General features: G+C 44.5%; 1 protein-coding gene across 1 annotated transcript; it reads left to right on the forward strand.

Moving 5' to 3' along the window:
* Window positions 1–1595: 1595 nt before the first annotated feature.
* Window positions 1596–5151, forward strand: LOC120910068 (zinc finger protein OZF-like). Its single transcript, XM_040321921.1, has 2 exons — window positions 1596–1767; window positions 2741–5151. Exons 1-2 carry the CDS (start codon window positions 1704–1706, stop codon window positions 4300–4302), a joined length of 1626 nt encoding a protein of 541 aa, XP_040177855.1. The 5' UTR covers window positions 1596–1703; the 3' UTR covers window positions 4303–5151.
* Window positions 5152–12202: the final 7051 nt, after the last annotated feature.

Raw genomic sequence — 12202 nt, forward strand, 5'->3', positions numbered from 1 at the left:
CCATTTGTATTTCTACGGTCTGAGTGTTTTTTTTTTAAATTACTCTAATGCCGCGTACACGCGACCGTTTTTCATTCCTTATTCATCTCAGACTCTAACCACACCCCGTTTGAGCCACGGCCACCTAAGCCACACCCACCATTATGCATAAACCACGCCCATTTTCACACATCACATTTTCCTCTTAAGCTATGGCACGCCTACAAATAAATGCCCCGCCCCCGATTATAGCAAGGCTCCGCCTACTTGTGAAAAAGTGTCTCAATTTGCAATGTCTGCAAAGTGGCAACTATGTGCCTCTAGAGCAGTGTTTCTCAACTCCAGTCCTCAAGGGGCCCCAACAGGTCATGTTTTCAGGCTTTCCATTATTTTGCACAGGTGATTTGATCAGTTTCTCTGCCTTGGTAATTACCACAGCAATTTCATCTGAGGGAAATACTGAAAACATGACCTGTTGGGGCGCCTCGAGGACTGGAGTTGAGAAACACTGCTCTAGAGTGTCAGTTCACCCGAAAGACATATTTCAGGGTTTGGATGGTGATGTGGAAAATCTAGGTCCACATTCAGTCCATTATCATTGTGTCAAATAAACTTATCATTTGTAGTTCAAGGGATGTCCTTTCCTCAGCACTTTTTTTTTAATTCCCTTTAAGAACCAAAAAAATTCATGTCTTCCATAAACTGGTCTGGTTGTGAGAAACGATGTCCGACAAGTGTGCGAAAATCATCTTCCATGTGTTCTTTATGGTGTGTCTACGAAGATTCCTTGAGATGCCTTTATCACAAGTGGAACGCACAGACAGGAAGTGATGTCAGGCGCTGAAAGGAAGTGATGTCAGGTGCAAACAGGAAGTTCTGGGTGAGAGGTGAGTTGGAAGGAAGTAGAGAGGAGACATTGCTGGAAGTAGCAGCAGAGGAGGTAATAAGATATTATTATTATACAGGATTTATATAGCGCCAACAGTTTATGCAGCACTTTACAATGTAGAGAGAGGACAGTACAATTACAATACAGAAGTAAATAGGAGGGCCCTGCTTGTGGAGCTTACAATCTATTTTCACCCAGTAACCCCCCTGTCATGTCTGTTCTCTTCCTCCATAGTCACTGTAACCTTATCCAGTAACAGACAAGGGATGTGTCTGGATGGTGACTGTATCATTGTGTGTGTCAGGTTCCTATAAGGTGTCAGGATGTCACTGTCTATTTCTCCATGTAGGAGTGGGAGTATTTAGAAGGACACAAGGATCTCTACAAGGACGTCATGATGGACAATCAGCCGCTCCTCACATCACCGGGTAAGAGGAGACTTTATTGTAAAGGAGAGAGCAGTACGGAGGCTCCACCTAGATCCCCCATCATCTGATAAACACATATAAACAATGTATTCAGTCAGTGTGTGTGTTTCCTACAGATGGATCCAGTAATGGGAACCCACCAGAGAGATGTCCCCGTCCTCTGTATTCCCGGGATTCCACACAGGAAGATCACACCATCCCCCACCATCATCAGGTAGGTGGTACTGAGCAGCTAGAACTCAAAATTATGCTAAGCTATGAGATGACATTCTTTTAGGTAGCTTCTTGTTCCTTTTCATCAGTGAATTTTTTTCATCTTTGGGGTTTAGGATGAAGAACGGAAAAACATCAAAGTTGAGGTTAAAGAGGAAGAAGAAGAGAGGTTGGTGAGTGGAGATCAGCAGTCTATGGAGGAGGGGGAGATGATTATGGAAAGTAAACAGGAGGAATCTTCTCTACATATAGACACAAGTAAGTCATAAACACTAAATCCTGAAACAATTTACATTTTCATTTTACTTCAATGAGTATAAAGTACTGTATGTTCCCATGTAGTTAGGGTCAGTCTGTGCTGTCCTTATTCAAAATAAAATGCTCACATCCTTCTGTACAGGAAAGACTGAAAAACCCGAACTGTTGACAGCAAAAACATTGTCGTTGCAACTTCCCTATTGCCTTATGTACTGTACACAATATAAAAGAATATTCTCTAGTTCTCACCAAAGGAAGATAATCATATTTACGACACTGCTCAATGTTCCCAACAAATGAGGAGGAGATACTGTACACCATATGAAAGGTCCATCTCCATTCCTCAATATAACGTCATGTTTCCAACAAATGAGGAGGAGATACTGTACACCATATGAAAGGTCCATCTCCATTCCTCAATATAACGTCATGTTCCCAACAAATGAGGAGGAGATACTGTACACCATATGAAAGGTCCATCTCCATTCCTCAATATTACGTCATGTTCCCAACAAATGAGGAGGAGATACTGTACACCATATGAAAGGTCCATCTCCATTCCTCAATATAACGTCATGTTCCCAACAAATGAGGAGGAGATACTGTACACCATATGAAAGGTCCATCTCCATTCCTCCATATAATGTCACGTTCCCAACAAATAAGGAGATACTGTACACCATATGAAAGGTCCATCTCCATTCCTCAATATAACGTCATGTTTCCAACAAATGAGGAGGAGATACTGTACACCATATGAAAGGTACATCTCCGTTTCTTAAAGTAACAATTGCATCAACACACAATAAATGTTACCCAGTGTGATTTGTATACTTTATCTGGTTTGTATTTTTCGGTTTTAATTGCCCCGTCTTCCATGCCGGAAATCTTATAAATGATTTGGTGATGGACCAACATATATGACTCCTGAATGGAAGGTTATGACATTTCATGATAAATTGTTTCCCAACAGGAGGACACAATGTCCGGAATTCCTCTGAGGAACATCTCATTGTATCTCCAGATTATAAAGCAGAAGATAATAACATTGTACAATATTCTCCAGGAGGAAATCCCGTTACTCCAAATATACATCCCAGACCTTCCCAATTGGGGGGATCAATGGATCCCTCTAATCCTGAGGAATCTTCTGACGGATCACACACCAAGACTATAGGATCTCACAGTACAGATACTTCAATAGATCCGTCTATTCCCGAGGAATCTTTAAGCCACGAAAGAGTTCCCACAGAAGAGAGTTCATTGTCATGTTCAGAGTGCGGGAAACTTTTTAGTGAAAACAGAGAACTTCTTAGACACCAGAAAATCCACAGAGGTGGCCTTCTCTATTCATGTTCAGAGTGCGGGAAATATTTTGATCGTAACTGTAAACTTGTTGAGCACCAGAGGATTCACACAGGTGAGCATCCTTATTTATGTTCAGAGTGCGGAAAGTCTTTCATTCAGAAGGGAAACTTTGTTAAACACCAGAGAATTCACACAGATGAGCATCCCTATATATGTTCAGAGTGTGGGAAATGTTTCCCTAGGAAAGATTTACTTGTAATACACCAAAAGAGTCACAAGAAGGAGCGCCCTTATTCATGTTCAGAGTGTGGAAAATGTTTCAGTGAGAAAGGAGAACTACTTATACACCAGAGAATTCACACAGGTGTACGTCCCTATTCATGTTCAGAGTGTGGGAAATGTTTCACTAGGAAAAGTTCACTTGTAATACACCAAAAGAGTCACAACAATGAGCGCCCTTATTCATGTTCTGAGTGTGGGAAATGTTTCACTAGGAAAGATTCACTTGTAATACACCAAAAGAGTCACAAGAATGAGCGCCCTTATTCATGTTCAGAGTGTGGAAAATGTTTTAGTGAGAAAGGAGAACTCCTCATACATCAGAGAATTCATACAGGTGAACGTCCCTATTTATGTTCAGAGTGTGGGAAATGTTTTACTAGGAAAGGTTCACTTGTAATACACCAAAGGAATCACACGAATGAGCGCCCTTATTCATGTTCAGAGTGCGGGAAATGTTTTGGTCGTAAATTTCAATTTGTTGAGCACCAGAGGATTCACACGGGTGAGCATCCTTATTTATGTTCAGAGTGTGGAAAGTCTTTTACTCAGAAGGGAAACCTTGTTAGACACCAGATAATTCACACAGGTGAGCGTCCCTATTCATGTTCAGAGTGTGGGAAATCTTTCACTCATCAAGGAGACCTTGTTAGACACCAGAGAATGCACAAGGGTGAGCGTCCGTATTCATGTTCAGAGTGCGGAAAGTCATTCACACAGAATGGAAACTTAGTTAAACACCTGAGAAATCACACTGGTGAGCGTCCTTATTTATGTTCAGAGTGCGGAAAGTCTTTCACTCTGAAGGGAAACCTTGTTACACACCAGAGAATTCACACAGGTGAGCGTCCCTATTCATGTTCAGAGTGCGGAAAAGGTTTTGATCGTAAATGTAAACTGGTTGAGCACCAGAGAACTCACACGGGTGAGCATTCCTATTCATGTTAAGAGTGCAGGAATACTTTCACTCATCAAGGGGACTTTGTTAGACGCCAGAGAATTCACAAGGGTGAGCGTCCTTATTCGTGTTAAAATGCGGAAAATCATTCACACAGAAAGGAAACTTAGTGGAACACCTGAGAATTCACACGGGTGAGCGTCCTTATTCATGTACTGAGTGCGGGAAATCTTTCATTCAGAGAGGAGCCCTTGTTACACATCAGAGAAGACACGCCGCACAACGTTCTCAATGCGGTCAGACTGCAGGAAATAATTAGACATCAAAGGCACCTTCCTATTCTTTTGACAAATATTCAATGGTTGTTACTGCTGGAACTGTTACATCCATAGAACAACTATAGGAAGAAACTATTTATTTTATAAAGGGGGCATCCTGGGAAATGTTATTATAAATTTGTAGGAGGAGCTTCTCTTGGCTTCTCGTATTTCTTGGAGACTCAAGTGATGAGATGTTCCTGATACAGTTTCTGCCCCCACTTTCCGGTATCCCCATTCCCCTTTTTTCATATTGCATATTGTGAAATAAAAATACAGCACAGGGAGTGGTAGCCCCTCATTATAAATGTAGCACTACCCCCGAAGGAGCTGCTGGTTTAGATTTGGGCCTGCCGTTACCTTACTGTTCCATACACTCGTTGCAGGGGTTGTCATTGAAGAGTTGTCCATAAGAATGTATGCACCAACACGAAGTCTCTTTTAAGGGTTTTAATAAAGTTCACCAACAGAGGGGTAGAGGGACAGGGAAAGACTCAGGCACTTCCACTTTGCGGATCACGGGTACCACTTTGATCCAGAGGATTAACCCAGCTCCACACTGGATTGTAGCGACCACCAGATAGGCCTTCTCTCACTGGCCTAGCAGCTGATGCGAAGCTCGACAAAGTCTCTGCCACAGACTTGATGATTGTCCCACGATCTTCTGCCACAAGATCATGTAACCGACTGCACACTCGATATAGTTCCAACAAAAGTTACACGACTCACGGTGCCAAGAATCTTTCAGCCAGACCGGCAGCACAGTGAGGTAAATTCGCCAGGGTACGTCCCATCAATTGAATCCCACTGGTTCAGCTTCCTTCCACAGACAAGGTAGCAAAGGACCATCCCTGGATCGGTAGGCCCCAGAAACTCCTGGGCCTTCTCTCAGTGGCTAGGCCTGGCTACAAAACAGCTCAACATCCCTGAGGCCAGGAGGGCCCTCAGGTCGGGAACGGAAGACGAACCCCGCTAAACGGCGTCTGTCCTTAAAGCGGGGGTTCACCCTTAGAGGGCACTTTTCCCCCTTAGATTCCTGCTCGTTTTTACTAGGGGAATCGGCTATTTATTTTAAAATATGTGCAGTACTTACCCGTTTACGAGATGCATCCTCTCCGTCGCTTCCGGGTATGGGCTTCGGGAATGGGCGTTCCTTCTTGATTGACAGGATTCCGAGAGGCTTCCGACGGTCGCATCCATCGCGTCACGATTTTCCGAAAGAAGCCGAACGTCGGTGCGCAGGCGCAGTATAGAGCCGCACCGACGTTCGGCTTCTTTCGGCTACGAGTGACGCGATGGATGCGACCGTCGGAAGCCTCTCGGAAGGCTGTCAATCAAGAAGGAACGCCCGCTCCCGAAGACCCATACCCGGAAGCGACGGAAGAAGATGCAGCTCGAAAACGGGTAAGTACTGCTCATATTTTAATACAAATAGCCGATTCCCCTAGACCGAACGAGCAGGAAGCTATGGGGAGAAATTTTTTTTTTTTACAAATGGGTGAACTCCCGCTTTAAAGGAGTTGTAAATAAAATAAAAAAATGTTATGCTGAAATGACTGTTTACAGGGTATAGAGACAAAATAGTTAACTGATTCCTTTTAAAAACGATTAAAAATAGATAAAAATCATATAATGTACCTGTAGTTTCTAGTTTTGTTTTTGCATGTTGTTTCCTGCCTCTCTGCTGTACAGAGCCACAGAGCCAATACAGGGCAGTGATGGTTTGGAAAACGAAACTGATTGGTGCTGAGGGGTTTTAGACACACATAGTTAGATTAAGGTAGATTGGATTAAATTTAGGGCGGCGTAGCCTAGCCTGTTTAGGCTACACCGCCGTAAATTAGCTAGGCTAGTAGTGATTTTCAATCTACTTACCTGCTAATCTAAGGCGGCGTAGCCTCAAACGAGCGGGCGTAAGGGCGCCTAATTCAAATTGGTTGGAGGGGGGCGTGTTGTATGGACATGAGGCTTGACCTCACGTTTTTTGACTTTCTTTGCTACTGCGCATGCGCCGGGCGCCTACATTTCCCAGTGCGCATTGCGGCTAAGTACGGCGTACGGGCCTATTGATTTCGACGTGTACGTAAACAACGTAACTCCAGATTCGCAGATGACTTGCGCAAACAACGTAAGAAATTCGAACCTCGCGGCGGGAACGGCGGCCATACTTTAACATTGTTATTCCACTTCATAGGTGGAGAAACTTTAGGCCGCCTAAGGCCTTACGGAAACGACGTAATTCGACTGTGGTGGCCGCGCGTACGTTCGTGAATCGGCGTACAAGCTCATTTACATAATCTACGCCGGCCGCAATGGAAGCGCCACCTAGCGGACAGCCAAAACATTGCAATCTAAGATAGGACGGCGCAAGCCGTCCTATCTTAGATATGTTTAAGTGTATCTCTGTTAGAGAATACACTTAAACACTTACACTTAATACACTTGAAGTTAGTGACCACAGAGAGAAAGCTCCCAGCACTGTGGTAATCAGGACACAGACAACCAGAAAGTGTGGAGATCAGAGAAGAATCACAGCAACTTGAGAGCAAAAACGAACAATGAGGACATGAAAACAGCACTGCATTAATGTAAAGGAAGCTATTAAGATAAAAAAAAAATCCTTTACAAACCCTTTAAGTACACACGAGAGAAATCACTCGACCTAACAACCGTTTTCAGGTTCAGACTGGTGTTTTGGGGGCGGGGCACAAATATTTAGACGTTTTTTTTTCGGGTGTACTTTGGTAGGTCTAGGCCCTCTGGTATTGAATTCTAGTAATATGACCCACTAACCATACAGAGATGACTCGGTCCCGCACTCACACAGACCGCACCATACAATTAAACTGTGCTAATCCATGGCCAGATATGACAATACATGGACAACACTTCTTATTGGTTGATATTGACTTTTTTATATATTATTTGACTTTTTATGTTGTACCTGAAGAAGCTTTTTATAAAATATTTGATGTAGATTCTAGCCTAATTTTTATTGTTTGCTAATCACTAATTCTGATTTTCTAAATAAACAAGAAAGTCATTTGTATTTCTATGGTCTGAGTGTTTTTTTTTTTTAATTGGTGATTAAAATGCCCCTAGAGAGTCAGTTCGCCCGAAAGACAGTTTTCAGGGTTTGGATGATGCTAGACAACATGCCTCATCATTGGTATTAGGTGGGAAAAATTAATGCCCCATTGTTGGTATCAGGGGAAGGAATAGTGCCCCATTATTGGTATCAGGGGAAGGATTAGTGCCCCATCGTTGGTATCAGTGGGAGGAATAGTGCCCCATTATTGGTATTAGTGGGGGGAATAGTGCCCCATCCTTGGTGTCAGCGTGAGGAATAGTGCATCATTATTGATGTCATTGGGAAGAACAGTGCCTCGTTGTTGGGGTTATTGGTAAGAATAGTGCCTGTTGGTATTTGTGCCAGAAATGATGCTGAAAACATTGTATCAGTGGGAAGAATAGTGTCCCATGGGCCTGATAAGGGCAAGCAATGGGCCACATCTGGCCTATGGGCCACAGTTTGGAGACCACTGCCCTAGTGTAGGGAGATGCTTTCCTCTAGCGTCCATATTTGTAATGAACTATTCTTGTTAATTACCGCACAGTTAGCTAGTTATATAGACAGGTACTTCCTGATCCTGCTAGCTGGGTCAGAAACCCAAATTATGAGACTGTCTTGTCCTTAAGGGAGAGATTCCAGAAAGTAGAGATTGAATTGGACCACACGACCATCCATTGAGAAGTTGCTGGTGCTGCTGTATTTCATCCAGACCAAAAGCAGAGACTATCAGGCAAGTGTTTCTGCATTCTAATATTTTAACTGTTATAGCTTCTTGTCTATGTATCTGAATCCTGGAGACAGAAGTGTTTTGTCCTATTGTTATTATTGCACTTGCACTTTGCCGGATAGCTAGATCTGTGTTACTGTATGTGTTTAGTGGTCACCTTGCAGTATATCTTTAGGTGAACCTCCTTTTTTTATTTTTCTTTAAAGCAAGAATGCATTGATAAGAGAACATGGCCACAACATTTGATCAAAAGAATTATAAGTCGTAGTCACATACAATACCAGTGCGATATCAAATGTGATATCAAAAGTTAAACATTGAACCTTGGGTGGGCGGTGGTTGGCCTTAAACTGGAATGGAGCATGGAGGAAGGGGGAGGCCCCGGTCAGTGAGATTTGAGTATTATATTAGATAGGGAGTTGAATTTTAATTGGGAGGTTATTGAGAATAATGAAGTGGGAGGCGGATCAAGGTAGATCTATTTATACACAATTATCTCTTTTATATCACGGGACACAAAGCAGGTTATAAAGCATGACTACCTGGCTGGGTTATGTGCCACCTATAGGAACTCTGTCAGAAACAAACAGACAGGAAGGCCTCCTCTATATAACCCCTCCTATACAGGAAGTCCTCCTCTATATAACCCCTCCCACACAGGACATATATTTAGGAAGTATCTGGTCTATAAACTAGAGGCTCTGGATGCACAGTTGGATAAATAGTTCTATATTTAGGATGTATCTTGTCTATCATGACACCTTTTACACCCACTTTGGGGCATATTTTCTCACACACTGAACAACAGTACCTACTGACCATTGCTCAGGTGTTCAGACCCAGGAACTCAGTGTAAGAATGATGGTAACCCCTCCTAATAGACATATCCGGGGTTCAGGCCCAGAAACTCAGTGTAGGAATGGTGGGAACCCCTCCTAATGGACATATTAGGTGTTCAGACCCAGGAACCCAGTGTATGGATAGTGGTAACCCCTCATAATGGACATATCAGGTGTTCAGACCTAGTAACTCCGTTTAAGAATGGTGGTAACCCCTCCTAATAGACATATCAGGTGTTCAGACCTAGTAACTCAGTTTAAGAATGGTGGTAACCCCTCCTAATAGACATATCAGGTGTTCAGACCCAGGAACCCATTGTATGGATAGTGGTAAACCCCTCATAATGGACATATTAGATGTTCAGACCCAGCAACTCAGTGTAGGACTGGTGGTAACCCCTCCTAATTGGCATTTCAGGTGTTCAGGCCCAGGAACTCAGTGTAGGAATGGTGGTAACCCCTCCTAATAGACATATCAGGTGTTCAGTCCTAGGAACTCGGTGTAAGAATGATGGTAATCTCTCCTAATGGAAATATCAGGTGTTCAGGCCCAGGAAATCCATGTATGGATGGTGGTAACCCCTTCTAATGAACATATCAGGTGCACTGCCCAGACCCGGGAACTCAGTGTAGGGCTGGTGGGAACCCCTCATAATGGGCACAGCAGGTGTACAGACCTGGGAACTCAGCACAGGAATGGTGGGGAACTGCCATTCTGCTCCTTGACAGTGAGGTGTACGGTTGCTGGTTCCTTAGCTTGTGTGCTTCCAGAGATCGGGGGCTGGAGTTGTTTCTCTGCCCCAGGAGGGATGCTGGATCCTGGGGAGGACCCAGATGGGGGCCTCCTGGATAGGCCTGCGATTAGGCCTCAGCCTGTGGAAGATACTGGGCCTGCCCCAAGGATAGATGAGTCCCTATCTGCCTTCAGATGTAGGATTGTTGATAAGCTGACACGGATTGATAAAGAAGAGGAGAAATTGGTGGCTTTGAAAGCTGAACTTAGGAAGAAAAAACTAATTTGTGCCAAAGTGTACAGCAAGAAAAGACCGGCTCTGAGGCCTGAGTTGAAGGACTTGGAGCAAGCTGTGAGGAAGCAGAAAGAACTGGTGAGCTCTCTGAAGGAGAATAGCGGAGCATTTAAAGAGAAATATAGGAACGGGAAACGTTTGAGCTGAATGAGGAGAGGAGCCGATTCCTGCATGGGGAGTGACCCAATCAGTGAACAGATGCAGGTACCGACTGAGTCAGCAGAGTGAGAGAGAAAGTGGGCCCGGAGGATGAGCCCAGCATTTCAACACCTCAGGCATCTGTTGAGCCCTCAATGTCGAAGGCCTCTGCAGCAGCAATATGGAACATCTGAGCAAGTGGTTGAGGGAGGTACTGGCATGCTGGAGTTTACCACTGAGCTGGAATCCCCTCTAGATGGAGGAAGGTTCAATTTCTCTGCAGATTCCTTAGATGATGATGAGGAAATGGATATCGTTCCTCGCCCTGTGAAAGAGAGATCTGTGGAGAAAGCAAAATTGACCAGGAATTGACTGGGGGGGAAGTCTCATCCCGCCGTCAGCCATGATATCACAGAGGTAACAACGCAGGTACAATGCATGTGCAGGATAGTGATGTGAACTTTATTAATGACAATGGCGTTGCTCAGGGTTGTAGTGCTACGGGCAGTCAGCCCCAACCCATAGACCATGTACAACCTGATTTACCTGCAGAAAACAAAGCTTCAGATTTAAATGAAACTGGTGAGAGCGTTGGAAATAACTGTCAGCTTCTGAGGGAAGAGTCTGCAGAGAGGAGCGCCATGGACAATGTAGTGACTTTGCCTGGACCAGACACAGCGTCTGTTTCTGAGAATGGTGGAGGGGGTGCTGGGAGCAGTGGTGCTACAACTATCTGGGAATCTGCAGTAGGCAAGACTGTGTTTGGACCCAGGAAAGAAGCTGGTTGATCAGAGCAGGGAGGAGAGGGAGGGTCTTGCCTCTGTTAATCCAAAGACTGCTATCCTGGCTGTCAGCGGGTTTGATTGTGTCTAAGGACAATGCTTCAATTACTGGTGGTGTGTCTGTGGGGAAAATGTATGCTGGTGCAGCTGCGAGATCTGGGAGGAGAAAATGAGCAGGGAAGGAGCATGGGGATGTTTTACCTTCCTTAGTGTTTAAAAGGAGGAATGTTGTGCAGCTTCGATGGGAGGGTGGGGGTATTCCTCCGCATAGGAGGGTAGTGGTGGATAGGATTCTGTAGATGGGGTTTAGGCCCACAGATATCTTCACCCTGATCGGTCTGGCCGGTTCCTATGAGTACGATCACCCCAAGCACCAAAGTCAAAAGCCTCCGAGTCATCTTTGACTCAGACATGACTATGGACGCACAAATAGGATCAGTAGTCAGCGGATCATAATACCTTCTCCGCCTGTTGCGTAAACTCATCCCCTTCATCCCGGAAGGAGACATAGCAGTAGTAGTTGGAACAATCATCAATTCCCGACTCGACTACGCAAACTCCCTCTACCTCGGACTCCCCAAATACCAAATTTCGCCTCTACAAATCATCCAGAACACAGCAGCCAGACTGGTAACGGGAAAAAAACCCTGGGAATCAATAACCCTGTCCCTGAGGATGGTCCATTGGCTAGCCATGAAGGATCGGGTTACATGCAAGACCCTCTGCCTCACTTACAAATGCACACAAGGAAACGCTCCTCAATACCTATGCAAGAAAATAAAGCACTACACCCCTAGTCACGCCCTCCGGTCAACTAACCAAGACCTCCTCCACATCCCCAAGACCCGCTACAAATCTAAAGAAGAACGAAGATTTGCAGTCCAAGGACCACGGTTATGGGACAATCTACCCACGGACATCCGCATAGAAGAAAACCATCGGGCCTTCAGAAAAAAAATTAAGACCCACCTCTTCTGAAGGCACAGGATGGCACTGGATGCAAATAGCGCCTTGAGGCGATTTAGTTTGCATTTGTAGTGCTATAC

Source organism: Rana temporaria, chromosome 8 (assembly GCF_905171775.1).
Source record: "Rana temporaria chromosome 8, aRanTem1.1, whole genome shotgun sequence".
NCBI classification, from domain to species: Eukaryota; Metazoa; Chordata; class Amphibia; order Anura; family Ranidae; genus Rana; species Rana temporaria.

Coding starts and splice junctions, on each gene's coding strand:
- LOC120910068 (XM_040321921.1), top strand. CDS start 1,704: ATGGAGGAGGGGGAGATGATTATGGAAAGTAAACAGGAGGAATCTTCT. Junction 1,768..2,740: donor TTCTCTACATATAGACACAA/GTAAGTCATAAA, acceptor GTTTCCCAACAG/GAGGACACAATGTCCGGAAT.